Source organism: Oncorhynchus mykiss, chromosome 6 (assembly GCF_013265735.2).
Source record: "Oncorhynchus mykiss isolate Arlee chromosome 6, USDA_OmykA_1.1, whole genome shotgun sequence".
NCBI classification, from domain to species: Eukaryota; Metazoa; Chordata; class Actinopteri; order Salmoniformes; family Salmonidae; genus Oncorhynchus; species Oncorhynchus mykiss.
Genome location: NC_048570.1, coordinates 87,069,101 through 87,088,682, shown reverse-complemented (window position 1 = coordinate 87,088,682; position 19,582 = coordinate 87,069,101). Strand labels below are relative to the sequence as shown.

Here is a 19,582-nt window from a genome sequence, read left to right as displayed (position 1 = left end):
TCTTAGTGCTGGGCTGGACAGTCAGTATCTCCTGTACCAGGAGTTAGAAACCCCTTATCTATGCCTACAGTACCCACTAGAGGTCGACCGATTAATCGGAATGGCCGATTAATCAGGGCCGATTTCAAGTTTTCATAACAATCGGAAATCCGTATTTTTGGGCGCCGATTTTTTTTCATTTATTATTATTATTATTTTTTTTTAATGACTTTTATTTAACTAGGCAAGTCAGTTAAGAACACATTCTTATTTTCAATGACGGCCTAGGAACAGTGGGTTAACTGCCCTGTTCAGGGGCAGAACGACAGATTTTCACCTTGTCAGCTCGGGGGATCCAATCTTGCAACCTTACAGTTAACTAGTCCAACGCAATAACGACCTGCCTCTCTCTCGTTGCACTCCACAAGGAGACTGACTGCCTGTTACGCGAATGCAGTAAGCCAAGGTAAGTTGCTAGCATTAAACTTATCTTTATAAAAAAAACTACTAGTTACTAGTTAACTACACATGGTTGATAATATTACTAGAAATTGTCTAGCGTGTCCTGAATTGCATATAATCTGACTGAGCATACAAGTATCTAAGTATCTGACTGAGCGGTGGTAGGCAGAAGCAGGCGCGTAAACATTCATTCAAACAGCACTTTCGTGCATTTTGCCAGCAGCTTTTCGTTGTGCGTCAAGCATTGCGCTGTTTATGACTTCAAGCCTATCAACTCCCGAGATGAGGCTGGTGTAACCGAAGTGAAATGGCTAGCTAGTTAGCGCGCGCTAATAGCGTTTCAAACGTCACTCGCTCTGAGCCTTGGGGTGGTTGTTCCCCTTGCTCTGCATGGGTAACGCTGCTTCGATGTGGTGGCTGTTGTCGTTGTGTTGCTGGTTGGAGCCCAGGGAGGAGCAAGGAGAGGGACGGAAGCTATACTGTTACACTGGCAATACTAAAGTGCCTATAAGAACATCCAATAGTCAAAGGTTAATGAAATACAAATGGTATAGAGGGAAATAGTCCTATAATTCCTATAATAACTACAACCTGTTAAAAGGAACCACCAGCTTTCATATGTTCTCATGTTCTGAGCAAGGAACTTAAATGTTAGCTTTCTTACATAGCACATATTGCACTTTTACTTTCTTCTCCAACACTTTGTTTTTGCATTATTTAAACCAAATTGAACATTTTTCATTATTTATTTGAGGCTAAATTGATTTTATTGATGTATTATATTAAGTTAAAATAAGTGTTCATTCAGTATTGTTGTAATTGTCATTTATTTTAAATCGACCGATTAATCCGTATAGCCTTTTTTTGGTCCTCGAATAATCGGTATCGGCGTTGAAAAATCATAATCGGTCGACCTCTAGTACCCACCTTAGTGAGGATGCTACTAGTACAGTATGCCAACCATACACACACACCCCACACACACCGGTACCCTGGGTCACCACACACACACCGGTACCCTGGGTCACCACTCACTCAGCCATGAACCAGTGTTAATATTAATACAGGGAACCTGGAGTATCCTGGTCAGAATCTGCCAACAAACACTTTGGGCAGATTGAATGAGAGCATGACGATAAACAGCCGTCCAAACATTCCCCTGTTTGCCCCGGTACTTGTTGACATAGCCTCACAGTAGCTGACCCGTGACCCCTCCCCCGTGTGTTTGTGTGTGTGTCACAGGCGGCCTGTGGCACCTTAATTAGGGAGGACGGACTCATAGTAATGGCTGGAATGGAGTAAATGGAATGTTATCAAACACATCAAACACCTGGTTTCCATTTATTCCAGACATTAGGAGCCTGTACTCCCCTCAGCAGCCTCCTATTATGTGTGTGTGTGTGTGTGTGTGTGCGTGTGTGTGTGTGTGTGTGTGTCATGCATCCAGGCAGCAAGCTCACATGGACAGTCGATTGTTCAGAGCTTTCCTGCTCTTGACCACCATAGGATTGATGACTTGTGAACTTTTGACCCAATCAGAAGGCAGTGGAACATGGAGGGGGAGCTCTATTCAAATGATTGTGTCCGTCTGTGTGGCCTGCTACCTGGGCACTGACTCTCAACCACAATGGAGGATCAAGGTCACCTTCTGTGGGGCTATGTCAGCAAGTTTCCATTTTGAGCCAACAAGCCTCCCATGTTAGCATAGATGGATAAATAGTCATCCTGAGCAGGCGATGACAATACAGCCTGGCTACAGGTGTCTGAGTTGGGGTGTGCTGATACAGCCTGGCTACAGGTGTCTGGGTTGGGGTGTGCTGATACAGCGTGGCTACAGGTGTCTGGGTTGGGGTGTGCTGATACAGCCTGGCTACAGGTGTCTGGGTTGGGGTGTGCTGATACAGCGTGGCTACAGGTGTCTGGGTTGGGGTGTGCTGATACAGCCTGGCTACAGGTGTCTGGGTTGGGGTGTGCTGATACAGCCTGGCTACAGGTGTCTGGGTTGGGGTGTGCTGATATAGCCTGGCTACAGGTGTCTGGGTTGGGGTGTGCTGATACAGCCTGGCTACAGGTGTCTGGGTTGGGGTGTGCTGATACAGCCTGGCTACAGGTGTCTGAGTTGGGGTGTGCTGATACAGCCTGGCTACAGGTGTCTGGGTTGGGGTGTGCTGATACAGCCTGGCTACAGGTGTCTGGGTTGGGGTGTGCTGATACAGCCTGGCTACAGGTGTCTGGGTTGGGGTGTGCTGATTGATGTAGTGATGGGTGTTCTGGTTGTCTGTGAATGGCATGCTCACCATATGCATATTCCATAGCCTTGAATCAGTGTAGTGCTTCACCAATCATCTCATCGATCACAGTACATGCCAAGACATTTCCCCCAATGTCTCCAGGTATGTGTTTGTGGTTTTGTGTTGATGTGCTGCACATCTGCAACAAGGGGACAGGCAAGGCTACTACTTTGTTCCAGGAAAATGGCTCTGGGGAATGTTGAACACGGAATTATTATCTACTGTCTTGTCATTTAAAGAAAGGATAGTCAAATCATGTACAAGATACCACTGAAAGAATTGGCACTCTTGCAGTATTGGAATATTACGGCTCTATATACATAGTAGTACATTATGATCATTGTCTAATGATAGTTCTATTGTATTAGCACTGTAATATACTGTGTATCAAAGACGCTGTCGTTCGTTGTTTTTCTACCCTTCACTGACATAGAGGAGTGTGAGCTATGCAATGCATGAAGTGTCTGTAAAACAGACTTGCCAATCTGGAAATATACCTTTAATTTCCCCCTGTAGAGTGTGTGTGTGTGTGTGTGTGTGTGTGTGTGTGTGTGTGTGTGTGTGTGTGTGTAAGCAACAGCTGTGTGGTGTGTTTGTATTCCTCTGGAGAGGATGCCATTTCCTTACCAGCTGATCTCTATCCACACATTCTGCCCTCCTGGTGTTGTAAGCAATCTGATTCACACTCTCATTCACCAAGGGTCACCTCAAAGCCAAAGTTATTCAGACGTTTTCACACCTCAAAGTACACTAACTGTATGTTCCATTATGAGTCCAAAAAGACCATCTGTTGTGTACAGTAGATCCCACTATAACTCGAGCCCTGATGACAGGGAAGGATCGGCACCATCTTATGTAATCATTTCAGTTGCTGCCTATCTTTCTCATTTCACTATGACCTTAAAGCAGGGGTGGTCAACTCCAGTCCTCCAGGGGCTGATTGGTGTCACTCTTTTCTCCATCCCTAACAAACACAGCTGGTCAATCAAATCTCATGATTAGGTGATTATTGGAGTCAGGTGTGTTAGCTGGGACTGGGGCAAAACTGTGCAGCCAATCAGGCCCCCGAGGACTGGAACTGCCTACCCCCTGCCTTAAAGGGATATTTGGGGATTTTGGCAATGAGGCTCTTTATCTATACTGAACTAAATATAAACGCAACATGCAACAATTTCAAAGATTTGACTGAGTTACAGTTAATATAAGGAAATCGGTCAATTTAAATAATTAAATTAGGCCCTACTCTACAGATTTCACATGACTGGGAATACAGATATGCATCTGTTGGTCACAGATACCTTAAAGTTAGTGGCGTGGACCAGAAAACCAGTCAGTATCTGGTGTGACCACCATTTGCCTCATGCAGCGTGACACATCAACTTCTCATAGAGGTGATCAGGCTGTTGGTTGTGGCCTGTGGAATGTTGCCCCAATCCTCTTCAATGGCCGTGCGAAGTTGCTGGATATTGGCGGGACTTGGAATCCTAAACGTGCTCAATGGGTGACTTGTCTAGTGAGTATGCAGGCCATGGAAGAACTGGGTCATTTTCAGCTTCCAGGCATTGTGTACAGATCCTTGCGACATGGGACCTTGCATTATCATGCTGAAACATAAGATGATGGTGGCGGATGAATGGCACGACAATGGGCCTCAGGATCTCGTCAAGGTATCTGTCTTTTCAAATTGCAATCGAAAATATGCAATTGTGTTTGTTGTCCGTTTCTCATGCCTGCCCATACCATAACCCCACCGCCACCATGGGGCGCTCTGTTCAGAGCGTTGACGTCAGCAAAACACTTACACGTGATCTGTGGTTGTGAGGCCGATTGGCCATACTTCCAAATTCTCTAAAACAACGTTTGAGGCGGCTTATGGTAGAGAAATTAATGTTAGTCTCTGGCAACCGCTCTGGTGGGACTTTCCTGCAGTCAGCATGCAAATTGCATTGCTTGTGGATACCATTTAAAAAAAATTGCTAGCATGCTAGCGGAACTTGTTGCTAGCCTTGCACTATCGCTAGATTGTCATTACTGTCCTTTGCATGTAATCATGGAGTTGGATGCCCTAGTTGATGTAACTCTGGGACTGAAGCCAGGTGAATTAAACCTGTTAAAGAGAACATGCTGCCTGCAGTGCTACACACCACAGGTGTGTGTGTGTGTGTGTGTGTGTGTGTGTGTGTGTGTGTGTGTGTGTGCACCTCATTAGAAGCCTCATGGGTATCCAGGTACAATGAGGTATACAAAACTCTCCTCTTCCATATTGTTTTCTCTCCACAGCCTTTCCCCTGCAGACCATGTAAAGGCACTTTCCCCTGCAGAACCTGTAAAGGCACTTTCCCCTGCAGACCCTGTAAAGGCACTTTCCCCTGCAGACCCTGTAAAGGCACTTTCCCCTGCAGACCCTGTCAAGGCACTTTCCCCTGCAGACCCTGTCAAGGCACTTTCCCCTGCAGACCCTGTCAAGGCACTTTCCCCTGCAGACCCTGTAAAGGCACTTTCCCCTGCAGATCCTGTAAAGGCACTTTCCCCTGCAGATCCTGTAAAGGCACTTTCCCCTGCAGATCCTGTAAAGGCACTTTCCCCTGCAGAACCTGTAAAGGCACTTTCCCCTGCAGAACCTGTAAAGGCACTTTCCCCTGCAGACCCTGTAAAGGCACTTTCCCCTGCAGACCCTGTAAAGGCACTTTCCCCTGCAGAACCTGTAAAGGCACTTTCCCCTGCAGACCCTGCCAAGGCACTTTCCCCTGCAGACCCTGTCAAGGCACTTTCCCCTGCAGACCCTGTCAAGGCACTTTCCCCTGCAGACCCTGTAAAGGCACTTTCCCCTGCAGACCCTGTAAAGGCACTTTCCCCTGCATACCCTGTAAAGGCACTTTCCCCTGCAGAACCTGTAAAGGCACTTTCCCCTACAGACCCTGTCAAGGCACTTTCCCCTGCAGAACCTGTAAAGGCACTTTCCCCTGCAGACCCTGTAAAGGCACTTTCCCCTACAGACCCTGTAAAGGCTGTCATAAATTGCTACTGCTCTTATTGCCTTTGCCAGCATGCCACATTTCCCCTGAAAGTTTAGCAGAAAAAGCCAGCTGAATTTTCCACTGCATGAGCAGAACATGCATATGCTGTCGTTCACCAGCCCGCTAAAATCTGACCAGAAATGCATCTCTGTCTCCGGTTTGTTAGACCGAACTTCCTTATGACATGCTCTTATAAGTCACTCAGCTTGTCTCTGTGTCATGCCACTGATTTGTCTTAGGAGAAGCCTGTCACTAAAAGTCATCTTCACTTCTTGGGTGGACATTATCTCTTATGTTAGTCGCTGGTACAGTATGTAGTGTTGGTGATGGCACAGTACTGGCTAGTACAGCACCTACTGTATCCGCTCTGCTGAGCACACTGGGCTGACTTACTGTTTGGCAGTCGCCCTGATTTGTGCTACAGTTGCAGTGTTGTTTGAGCCAAAATGGCTACCATGTGGTAGGCCATTATGTGGTAAAGCCAAAATGGGTGCCATATGGACACTGATAACACCTGGTTTCCTGTCATTGGCCCATGCAGGACTGCTTCACAGTGGAAGGGGAGGACCTGAAGCATGACTTTGAGAGACTGCAGCTGGCCATGGAGATGGTGGGATTCCTGCCTGCCACGCGCAAACAGTGAGTGCACACACACACACACACACACACTAAATCTCACTGCTCGTACGCACTGACACATACACTGAAATTACAAACACAGGCAAAGGAATCATAGTCACAGGTAAATTACCAGGATACGCTGTCCAAATGCTCAAGCCAGGTTTCTGTGTTGAAACGAGCCAGGTTTCTGTAACGAGCCAGGTTTCTGTGGTGACACGAGCCTTGTTTCTGTCCCACAGGATATTTTCTCTGTTGTCGGCCATTCTTCACCTGGGGAACATCCGCTACAAGAAGAAGACCTACCGAGATGACTCCATTGACATCTGCAATCCAGAAGTCCTACCTACTGTCTCAGAACTGTTAGAGGTAAGCCTGTTACTGTCTCAGAACTGTTAGAGGTAAGCGTGTTACTGTTGAAATTATTCCTTATTATGTTTACATTTTACATGTTAGTCATTTAGCAGATGCTCTTATCCAGATCCACTTACAGTTAACTTCTCTGGGATATGTGGGACGGTAGCGTCCCACCTCGGCAACAGCCAGTGAAATTACAGGGCGCCAAATTCAAAACAACAGAAATCTCATAATTAAAATTCCTCAAACATACAAGTATTATACACCATTTTAAAGATAAACTTCTCGTCAATCCAGCCACAGTGTCTGATTTCAAAAAAGTTTTACAGTAAAAGCACACCATGCAATTATGCTAGGTCAGCGCCTAGCTACAGAAAAACATAGACATTTTTCAACCAAGGAGAGGTGTCACAAAACTCAGAAATAGCGTTATAAATATTCATTTACCTTTGATGATCTTCATCGGAATGCACTCCCAGGAATCCCAGTTCCACAATAAATGTTTGTTTTGTTCGATAAAGTCCATTATTTATGTCCTAATACCTCCTTTTTGTTTGCGCTTTTTTTGGAAGCCTTAGGAAGTGCAATATGACTCCATAGACACTGTATATTGGATAGGCAATCAATTGAAAAACTACAAACCTCAGATTTCCCACTTCCTGGTTGGATTTTTACTCAGGTTCTTGCCTGCCATATGAGTTCTGTTATACTCAGACATTATTCAAACAGTTTTAGAAACTTCAGAGTGTTTTCTATCCAAATCTACTAATTATATGCATATTCTAGCTTTTGGCCCTGAGTAGCAGGTAGTTTACTCTGGGCACCTTATTCATCCAAGCTACTCAATACTGTCCCCCAGTCCCAAAGAAGTTAATGCATTCATGTTAAGATGGCTAGGTGAGACAACCACGTATCACAGCCATAGTCCATTTCTTCTCAATAAAGGATCTATCAACCAAGTCGGTGCTAGTAAGAAAATACACGTGTGAGTTAAAGTTCAAGAAAGGCAAGGCTTTATATAATTGTATTTTTAATTTTCTTGTTTTATAATGGATACAACAGAAGTTGATTGAATGAGACCTACGTAGTGTGGAAATCTATTCTTCAAATGTGTTCCCATCCACACAAGCACTTTGTTTCTCAGAGTCAGGATGTTTTCAGATGCTTTTGCAGTGACATACTGTGCTGTGCGCAAGGCTTTTCAGTACCAAGCCACTCGGTGGAAAATGCAATTCCTCGGTCAGGAATTTGGTTTGCATGCAGCGTGTAATTACATCATTTCTAATTCTGTCATCCGTCTACAAATATTCTGTAGGCACAACACTATTTTTCTCTCTCTGCCTCAGTTCATGAATGATCGTTTTTCCAGTGAACATGTGCTGTGAAGGGACAGAAGTCAGGACTTATAAGGGCAGATGTATTCTCAGAATACTGATCCAACCATCGTTGAGGTTTGCAGGAAAGCAACAGGAGCAGCTAGTGGCTAAGGAACATGGCTTGTGCTCATGTGAAAGAACATATGTTCCCCAAATGGGTTGGGTCAGAGTCAGTCAAGCATCTTACAGATAAATGGAAATTCATTTAAAAATAATGTTAAAATAATAGATAAATGAGATGTGTAATGATTTATACAGCTTACTTGTGATTTCAAATATGAGATGGTTTGTAATCAGTATTTAAGTACCTTCAGATAAAGTGTTGCTGTGATTCCTCCACTAGGGTTGCACAATTCCTGGAACGTTCAGTAAATTCCCTGGCTTTCCCGATATCCCGTTTTGTAAGATTCCCAGGAATGAGGAGGAAATAAAGCAAGAAATCTGGAATCCTACAACCAGGTTTTCTGTTAAACCAGGGAATGTATTGAACGTTCCAGGAACCCGAGTTGGGACATAGTCTACATCCAAGAGAAGTGCACTGTGCTGGGACCTCTTCTCCCCTCTAGTTCCAGGATGTTAATGGGATAGTGCAGGCCACTGGCCCTCTTCAATAACTAGGAATAAGTCTTTCACATGAGCGTGAGTGCCCGTCCCACTAAACATAGCAGGGCACATATCCACCCTCATTACCTAAAACATTCGGCTGAATGAAAGCTGTTGTAGGGCTTGGTGTGTGTACAGAAGAAGAATGGGCTTTGTGTTTCTGAAACAGAAATTGCTTTCAACTGTGAAATGAATTGTGGTCTCTTTTCTGTACAGGTCAAGGAGGAGATGCTATTTGAAGCCCTGACGACGAGGAAGACCATGACAGTGGGAGAGAGGCTGATCGTGCCCTACAAACTGGCTGAGGTGAGACCAAGTCAACAGCACAAACATGAAACTCATCCCAAACATTCTCAACCCTTAGTGCAACGAAGAGGCACAGTCAAATACTCCACCTTACCTCAAGATGTACCATTCCTCAACCCAATCCCAAAGTATTCTTGAAAATTTGATCATCAAGACATATTGCATTATTCTGCATTGGTAAATGCTAAGGAATAGTAGGCACCCTGCCTATCTAAATAACGATATAGGGGAAACACTGGGTCCCAGTCCCAGGGCAGGCTGTGAAGGAGCTGGAGTCAGAGCTGGTCTGTTTGTCAGTCTCTGTCGTCTGTCTGTCTGGTTGGGTGTGGATAGTTGAGGGATCAGATTGATGTCTACAGTGGGGTAGGCCATGGCGGATGTCAGGGCCGTTAAAAGGGGTCTGCTCTGCAGGGCCAGCAGAACTCACAGCTACACACACACACACGCGCGCACATGCACTCATACACCACATCTATCATTTTGACCTTGGAAACACTGAGTGGGAAGTGGCTGTGTGTAGAGCTGTTAGTTCCACTGGCCCTACCGAGCAGACCCCCTTTAATGGGAGGGGGCTTGTAACCATGCAAACACCTAGATATGGTTTTTTAGTTCACTAAAAAAGTATCCTTGAAATGTGCAAGTCAGCCTTACACCAAGCTACTGAAAAAAGTCCCTTTTGAGAAAGACTGCCACAGCTCTCAATCCAATGGCACAAGTTCCTTTTCCTCAATGCTAGTCCACAAAGGCTGCAGCATCAGAGAGCTGCTTAGTTTGTTTACAGAAACCAGAGAGGGATTCTCTGAAAACAAACACACTACGGCCATGTAATGCAGACAAGACTCAGCTGAAAGACTGACCAACAAGCTCACAAAGTGGAAATCAACGGCTTATTCTTTTAAGTGTAATTCTAAAGTATAATTATTATTTTTAGTATAATTGCATATTATTTTTAGTTATTTACACCTACAGTATGTCCACATGTTGGATGGGTATTTTATCTAAATCTTTTCCACAAAGTCGATCCTTTTCTACCTCCCCAACTAGCATGTGGCTATGCCATATCACAGCATACAACAAACTTCCTCACTACACAAAACTTTAATAATCCACAAGACCGCTACTTTATCAACCATATAATGCAAAACACAGCTACGCCCTCGTTCCAGCTGTTTAGGATCCATTTTATATGAACAAACAGTGCTGATTGTTCTGGCAGCTCTTTGGGTGGTCCTTTCTGTAAACATTGTTGTAACGGTTGCAACAGTGAACTTTTACTCATTCGCCCTGTAGTCTCAACTGGTATTTTACTCCTTGAAAACTCAAGTACCATGGATTTGTTTTCTCTCTAATTGTGACTCACCACCTGGATTCAGTCTTATGGAGGAACATTTGAAATTGTGTTTTTTACAGAGCTACAAAGTGGTATATCATAAACTGTATTTGAGGAACAATGGGAAAGTAATTCTGCTTTGAAAGTTGATGAACTTTTGTCCCAGAGCATTGTTCACACCCTCTTAAGCTTTTGCCCCACCCATCTCATTTTTGCTCTCGGAGCGCATACTTGACGCTCTGGCCGATAATTTGTTTACCTATGGACAACATGAAAACAGCCTAACCAGCTCTACTGGCAACAATTTCATTACGCTTTTTTGCAGACTGACACCGGCCATATTCAACGGGTGTTGTACACACGTCACGTAACGTTAGCTAACGAGTCAGCCAGCTAACGTTAGCTAGTTAAACCACAATGAACAGTGCCAACAATGCCACAGTGCGGGGGGCTAACCAACCAGATTCAATGTTAGCTAGCGAACATTAGGCTCTAACTAGAAAAGCAAACGGCTCTGGGATATGGATAATAACGTAAGCTAGGGAGCCAGCCAGACAGCTAACAGTAGCTGGGGAGCCAGCCAGACAGCTAACAGTAGCTGGGGAGCCAGCCAGACAGCTAACAGTAGCTGGGGAGCCAGCCAGACAGCTAACAGTAGCTGGGGAGCCAGCCAGACAGCTAACAGTAGCTGGGGAGCCAGCCAGACAGCTAACAGTAGCTGGGGAGCCAGCCAGACAGCTAACAGTAGCTGGGGAGCCAGCCAGACAGCTAACAGTAGCTGGGGAGCCAGCCAGACAGCTGACAGTAGCTGGGGAGCCAGCCAGACAGCTAACAGTAGCTGGGGAGCCAGCCAGACAGCTAACAGTAGCTGGGGAGCTAGCCAGACAGCTAACAGTAGCTGGGGAGCCAGCCAGACAGCTAACAGTAGTTGGGGAGCCAGCCAGACAGCTAACAGTAGCTTGAAATGAAACCACTTTCTGTCAAAATTAGAAATGTGTAATATCTGAAAATGTAGCTAGCTATTTTACCTGTATACATCATCATGCATGATGGACGTGTCTCCCTGTCAGGAATGCCATGCCACGGTTGCCCTTAGTTTGAAGATGTAATCCGGAGGTGTTTTCTCCATCTCTTTATCTGTCATACTCTAATTACATTGATTTCAAAACTTGATCCTCCCGGAGGTGGAGAGCAACACAGCAGCCCCGTTCAACAGGATTACCAACACAGACTGACGAGCTCAAATAGACAGAAGCCTTCTATATGGCAGACCAATCCGAACTCATCTCTCGGCATTTCCAGCCCACTTATTATCTCAGCCAATCATTTGTGGTTTAACTTCTGTGGTTTAACCAACAAGGCTCATAATTTAACAATTGCATTTACAGATGGCATACAAGTTTGTTATTAAGGCACATGAAAGCTCGCATTTTTGACAAGACATTTCTGCTAAAAAATGCATTTTGAAAAAGCGGCTCTCCTGTGAAGTCATGACTTGCGACATATGCCTCGTTTCCTGGATCAGGTCTTATCCATTTTGTTATTGAGATATTTAAAAGATTGATGCTCACCGGAATGTTCTGAATCCAACTTCCTTTAAATAATGAAAAGGCCTCTCACTTTTGAAGACTTTTGTATGATCTTTGGGAGTTGCTAGGCAGATCTTTTTGTAGTCGCTAAAAATAAAGTAGTAAATTATGTAAAAGACAGTCATTTCAACTTTTGCTGGACCGTTGTATAATGGCATGTTTTGAGCAAAAGTAGACATCTGAAGCTCTGCAGGCACTTATACTGGAAATGTACTATACTAACTTCCCACACAATTCAGTCACATTTTTGTGTGTGGTAAATCTATCTCACCTGGTTGATTAATGGACATTCAGGCATGGCAAGAGAAGATGACAAACAGCCCTTCACTGTCTGTGATGGTATGAGCTAATGACTCCTAATAATTATTATTATTTATAACATTTGTAAAACACTTTTTTCATTATACAGAATAATCTTGAAGTGCATAAAATAATAAATAAAAACCAAATACAAGACAAATTGGCACAACAAGACAGGATAACTGACACAGGAACCCAGCTGACACTACAAGGGACAAGGACACCAAAGAACCCAGCTGACACTACAGGGGACAAGGACACCAAAGAACCCAGCTGACACTACAGGGGACAAGGACACCAAAGAACCCAGCTGACACTACAAGGGACAAGGAACCCAGCTGACACTACAGGGGACAAGGACACCAAGGAACCCAGCTGACACTACAGGGGACAAGGACACCAAGGAACCCAGCTGACACTACAGGGGACAAGGACACCAAGGAACCCAGCTGACACTACAGGGGACAAGAACACCAAGGAACCCAGCTATCAACAGAAAGCCTTCCTAAAGAGAAACTTGGTTATGTTATTAAAACTTATGTTGCATGTTTCGTGTCTATAGTCGATATACTGTAGTCAATTGTGAAATTGCCCGTTTTCCACATCGTACTTAGATCAGTAATACTTTTGTGTGAAAACGTTACACCCATTTCTCTCACTCTATTTCCATTTCCTTGTAATACACATTGCTTCATTCCTTGACACCTCTATGCTATCAACTGCCTATCCTCAGAGGGGTAATGTTTTCATTGGTGTCTGTTCTACAGTAGATTGGATTGGTAGTGCCTCTGTCACTCTGATGGTCATTAGGCAGACTAATGTCATTAATCATGACCAGGAGAGGTGCTGCTGGGACATAATACAGGGTGCCAGCCCAGGATTCGCCTCCTGTGGCCACCTGCTGAAGCCCCATTGCCACGCCACGAGTCACAATGCTGTGCTTGAAAGATATTAACCAGACATGGAGCGCTGATCTAAGATCAGGTCCCCCCTGTCCATGTAATCGTATTCATTCTGATCAAAACAACAACACTGATCCTAGACCAGCACTCCGACTCTAAGACACTTTATGAATATGGCCCTGCTCATGGATCTCCTGGGTCATGTTTGTTAGGCACGTGAAACGGGGAGGGGACTACCTTAATGTATCTAATAAGAACTTTAGTGTTTTCATTTCGGAGTTGGACATAAGACGGGGACAGAGGACTGACGTGACGGGGACAGAGGACTGACTGACTGACCGGACGTGACGGGGAGGACGTGACAGAGGACCGATGGGGACCGAGGACTGCGAACATGACTCAAGTCTTTGATATATGTCTAATATTCATCCATGTTACTATACTCAGCAAAAAAATAAACGTCCTCTCACTGTCAACTGTGTTTATTTTCAGCAAACGTAACGTGTAAATATTTGTATGAACACAACAAGATTCCACAACTGAGGCATAAACTGAACAAGTTCAACAGACATGTGATTAACAGAAATTGAATAATGTGTCCCTGAACAAAGGGGGTGTCAAAATCAAAAGTAACAGTCAATATCTGGTGTGGCCACCAGCTGCATTAAGTACTGCAGTGCAGCTCCTCCTCGTGGACTGCACCAGATTTTCCAGTTCTTGCTGTGAGATGTTACCCTACTCTTTCACCAAGGCACATGCAAGATCCAGGACATTTCTGGGGGGAATGGCCCTAGCCTTCACCCTACCATCCAACAGGTCCCAGACGTGCTCAATGGGATTGAGATCCGGGCTCTTCTCTGGCCATGGGAGAACACTGACATTCCTGTCTTGTAGGAAATCATGCACAGAACAATCAGTATGGCTGGTGGCATTGTCATGTTGGAGGGTCATGTCAGGATGAGCCTGCAGGAAGGGTACCACATGGTGGGAGGAGGATCTCTTCCCTGTTCCGCACAGTGTTGAGATTGCCTGCAATGACGACAAGCTCAGTCCGATGATGCTGTGACACACCGCCCCAGACCATGACGGACCCTCCACCTCCAAAATCGATTCCGCTCCAGAGTACAGGCCTCGGTGTAACGCTCATTCCTTCGACGATAAACACGAATCCGACCATCACCCCTGGTGAGACAAAACCACGGCCCGTCAGTTAATAGCACTTTTTGCCAGTCCTGTCTGGTCCAGCGACGGTGGGATTTTGCCCATTGACGACGTTGTTGCCGGTGAGGACCTGCCTTACAACAGGCCTACAAGCCTTCAGTCCAGCCTCTCTCAGCCTATTGCGGAGAGTCATAGCACTGATGAAAGGATTGTGCATTCCTTGTGTAACTCGGGCAGTTGTTGTTGCCATCCTGTACCTGTCCCACAGGTGTGATGTTCGGATGTACCGATCCTGTGCAGGTGTTACACGTGGTCTGCCACTGCGAGGACCATCAGATGTCCGTCCTGTCTCCCTGTAGCGCTGTCTTAGGCATCTCACAGTACGGACATGGCAATTTATTGTCCTAGCCACATCTGCAGTCTTCGCGGCGCCATGCAGCATGCCAAAGGCACGTTCACGCAGATGAGCAGGTACCCTGGGCATCTTTCATTTTTTTTTTTTCCCAAAGTCAGTAGAAAGGCCTCTTTTAGTGTCCTAAGTTTTCATAACTGTGACCTTAATTGCCTACCGTCTGTAAGGTGTTAGTGTCCTGTTCCACAGGTGCATGTTCATTAACTGTTTATGGTTCATTGAACAAGCATGGGAAACAGTTTTATTTTTTTATTTACCCCCTTTTTTCCCCAATTTCATGGTATCCAATTGTTAGTCATTAATGTCTTGCGTCATCGCTACAACACCCGTACGGGCTCGAGAGAGATGAAGGTCGAGAGCTATGCGTCCTCCGAAACACAACCCAACCAAGCCACACTGCTTCTTAACACAACGCGCATCCAACCCGGAAGCCAGCCGCACCAATGTGTCGGAGGAAACACCGTACGCCTAGCGACCTGGTCAGCATGCACTGCACCCTGCCCGCCACAGGAGTTGATGAGACAAGGATATCCCTACCGGCCAAACCCTGCCTAACCCGGACGACGCTAGGCAAATTGTGAGTCGCCCCAAGGACCTCCCGGTCGCGGCCGGCTGCGACAGAGCCTGGGCTCGAACCCAGAGTCTCTGGTGGCACAGCCTTAGACCACTGCGCTGCCCAGGAAACAGTTTTTAAACTCTTTACAATGAAGATCTGTGAAGTTATTCAGATTTTTACGAATTATCTTTGACAGAGTCCTGAAAAAGGGAAGTTTATTTTTTTGCTGAGTTTACTTCCATCAGATACTTCCATCAGACAATGTAATCAACTTCACTTGTGTGGATTTCCTGCTTTAATTATACAATGTTCCTAACATCTGGGCCCCATCGGGTTTGGCTTCAAACAAATAACTAATAAACATCTAGAAATCAAGATGCATTTGTTGCTTGTTTTTCTACATTGACATAAAACGCCACATGCAACAATTTTCAAGGAAATCAGCCACCTCCGACGTTGTTTTTAGAGAATTTGGCAGTACCACGTGTAACCACGCCAGCCCAGGACCGCCACATCCGGCTTCTTCACCTGCGGGAACATGTGAGACCAGCCACCCAGACAGCTGATGAAACCAAGGAGTATTTCTGTCTGTTATAAAGCCCTCTTGTGGAGCAAAACCTATTCTGATTGTCTGTGCCTAGCTCCCCAGTGGGTGTGCCTTGGTCCCAAGTGGCCTAATTAATTGATTTCACTTGATCTGATTTTTTTACAATGAACTGTATGTAACTCAGTAAAATCATAGTAATTGTTGCATGTGGCGTTTTTATATTTTTGTTCAGTATATATTGGAAGAGATTTAGCCTTGTTTGATTGCAAGGTAGAAAAACAAGCAACAAATGCATCTTGATTTCTAGATGTTTATTAGTTATTTGTTTGAAGACAAACCCGATGGGGCCCAGATGTTAGGAACATTGTATAATTAAAGCAGGAAATCCACACAAGTGAAGTTGATTCCATTGTCTGATGGAAGTGTTTAGGGTATTCCATGCGTACCTAACTGATCACCCATGGCACCAGGGCCCGTGTTCACAAAGCGTCTCATAGTAGGAGTGCTGATCTAGGACCAGTTTAGTATTTTTGATCATAATGAATAAGAGGAGGTTCTGATCCCGGATGAGCACTGCTACTTTGAGATGCATTGTGAATACGGGCCCAGGTCTTTCACATTCAATCTTTTGAGGTCAATAGTAACACGGATGAATAGTGAGGTGGAGTAGCTCACTAGTAACACGGATGAATAGTGAGGTGGAGTAGCTCACTAGTAACATGGATGAATAGTGAGGTGGAGTAGCTCACTAGTAACATGGATGTGTGGTTTTGTATGTTCCTGCAGGCGGGCACGGTGCGAGACTCCATGGCCAAGTCCCTGTACAGCGCACTGTTTGACTGGATTGTGTTCCGGATCAACCACGCACTGCTCAACAACCGGGACTTGGAGGAGAGCGCCAAGGTAAGACCAACGTGACTGCTATCATGCTTTGTTATACAACATACTTATGTCTGCTTATAATATATCCATGTCATGCGTTGATGACATGCTCACCTCTCCACTTCATTAAGATTAAGATCACTTGATTGGTCAATTTCAAGGTCCAACTAAAAGGTTACTTCCTTCCACTTTTAACCCAACCTCTCCGAAAGACACGCATACATACAGTGGTGGGAAAAAGTACCCAATCGTCCTACTTGAGTAAGAGTCTAAAAGTATTTGATTTTAAATATACTTAAGTATCAAAAGTGCAAGTATAAACCATTTCAAAGTCCTTATATTAAGCAAATCAGACGGCATCATTTTCTTGTTTTTTTTAATTTACAGATAGCCAGGGGCACACTGACACTGACATCATTCACAAAAGAAGCATTTGTGTTTAGTGAGTCTGCCAGATCAGAGGCAGTAGGGATGACCAGGGATGTTCTCTTAATAAGTGTGTCAATTGCACCATTTTCCCGTCCTGCTAAGCATTCAAAATGTAATGAGTACTTTTGGTTGTCAGGGAACATTTTATGGAGTAAAAAGTACATTATTTTCTTTAGGAATGTATTGAGGTAAAAGTTGTCAAAAATGTGAATAGTAAAGTACAGATACCCCCAAAACTACTTAATTAATACTTTAAAGTATTTTTACTTGAGTACTTTACTGCATCCATATACAAGTTTTGGGGAGGTGTGGGGGGCTGCCACACTGGGCGCCCAGGGAGCTGTTGTTGGGGCAGTTAAGTGCCTTGCTCAAGGGCACAACATTTACCCTCCTTTTGCCAGCTCACCTCCTGCCAGATTGGTTTCCATCGGACTCAGGATTCGAACTGGCAACCCTCCGGTTGCAGGCTCACCTCTCTAAGGCTACCTCTCTAAGGCTACCTGACGCTCACCTCTCTAAGGCTACCTGACGCTCACCTCTCCGCCCAGAATAACTGGCTTTATGCTTCTGTTACAGGTGTTCAAATAGAGCGTGAACACCTTGGCAGAGACGAGTTGTTTTATTGATTTAATAAATCACAGTATGAACCACCTTCTGGAATCAGTGACATCAGTGGTTTTGTTTGAACAGCTTCAACCTTGTTTTACATTATGCACCTAAGGGTCTTTGGTAACCTTCTCAAACCTTCTCAGTTAGACTTTCATGTTGAATTGTTTTTGTTGTTGTTGTCAAAAAAACCTATTGTTAATTGAGATTTCACCCTCATGTATCCCTCACAGATCTTTTCCATCGGAGTGTTGGACATCTTTGGCTTTGAGGACTACGAAAACAACAGCTTTGAGCAGTTCTGCATCAACTTCGCCAACGAGAGGCTCCAACACTACTTCAATCAGCACATCTTTAAGCTTGAGCAGGTAAGGCATTTGGCATTCCTGCACCCTTTCAGTACTAAACTGTACGTATCCACAATGCACTTACATGGACGTTTACAATACAGTGGTTCTTTAAAGAGGAGACCAGCTCTTCCAGTGGGTTATGCAATAGGGTTTATTATGGGGCTGACCGCCACATGACTCACCTCTTCAACCCTCTGACTGCTGATTATGATGGATCTATCTTACTTCATCAACCCTCATTATGATGGATCTATCTTATATCCTCAACCCTCATTATGATGGATCTATCTTACATCCTCAACCCTCATTATGATGGATCTATCTTACTTCCTCAACCCTCATTATGATGGATCTATCTTACTTCCTCAACCCTCATTATGATGGATGGCTGTTACCTCCTCAACCCTCATTATGATGGATGGATGTTACCTCCTCAACCTTCATTATGATGGATGGCTGTTACCTCCTCAACCCTCATTATGATGGAGGGATGGATGTTACCTCCTCAACCCTCATTATGATGGATGGATGTTACCACCTCAACCCTCATTATGATGGATGGCTGTTACCTCCTCAACCCTCATTATGATGGAGGTGTGTTGGTGTTAACTGACTGGATTGGAGAGAAAGGTTGTTTCGGTCATGATCAGCTTTGTAGGTAAACATCATGTTTAATCACGATTGTCCTTTAGTACTTTTTAGGCTGCATTCACACAGGCAGCCCAATTCTGATATTTTTTTCCACCTATTGGTCTTTTGACCAATGACATCAATCTTTTTGAAAGGTGATCTGCTTGGTCAAAAGACCAATTAGTGAAAAAATATCAGAATGTGTCTGCCTGTCTAAATGAAGCCTTAGTGAGTACAACTGAAACTGATTGGAGAGTTCCTTTTAACAGTACCATCTCGGTAATGACACATACTGTATTTGCTCAAGGAGGCCTCCTGTACAAAGGCACCCATCCATAAAGTCACTGCCGTCATTAACCTCCATGTTAAAAATTAGCCACGGCTTTTGAACGTGTACAGCACTCACTCAACTTCTAAGAGGGTTTGTTTGCTTCATGCTTTGGTGAGGTTGGGCCATTGCATCATGCTACTAATAAGTCAGATTTAATGGGATTTCCTATGTTAAAATGTACTGTTCCTCAGCAGAACAAATGGCTTATGAAATGAATGGTCTTACAAGAGCACTGAAGTGAATGAAGTGTTGGAGGTATAGTTCTGAAGACAATACTCTGGTATAGTTCTGAAGACAATACTCTGGTATAGTTCTGAAGACAATACTCTGGTATAGTTCTGAAGACAATACTCTGGTATAGTTCTGAAGACAATACTCTGGTATAGTTCTGAAGTGTTGGAGCTCAATCAAGACAATACTCTGGTATAGTTCTGAAGACAATACTCTGGTATAGTTCTGAAGTGTTGGAGCTCAATCAAGACAATACTCTGGTATAGTTCTGAAGTGTTGGAGCTCAATCAAGACAATACTATGGTATAGTTCTGAAG

At 44.5% G+C, this 19,582-nt stretch overlaps 1 protein-coding gene across 1 annotated transcript in view; it reads left to right on the top strand.

Moving 5' to 3' along the window:
• LOC110506954 (unconventional myosin-IXAa) overlaps nt 1-19,582 on the top strand; it is a 212,133-nt gene that overhangs the window by 108,014 nt on the left and 84,537 nt on the right. The window contains exons 7-11 of the mRNA XM_036981793.1: nt 6,291-6,388; nt 6,610-6,736; nt 8,920-9,009; nt 16,593-16,709; nt 17,957-18,091. Coding sequence (XP_036837688.1) covers nt 6,291-6,388; nt 6,610-6,736; nt 8,920-9,009; nt 16,593-16,709; nt 17,957-18,091 — 567 coding nt within the window. The remainder of the gene's footprint in view (nt 1-6,290; nt 6,389-6,609; nt 6,737-8,919; nt 9,010-16,592; nt 16,710-17,956; nt 18,092-19,582) is intronic.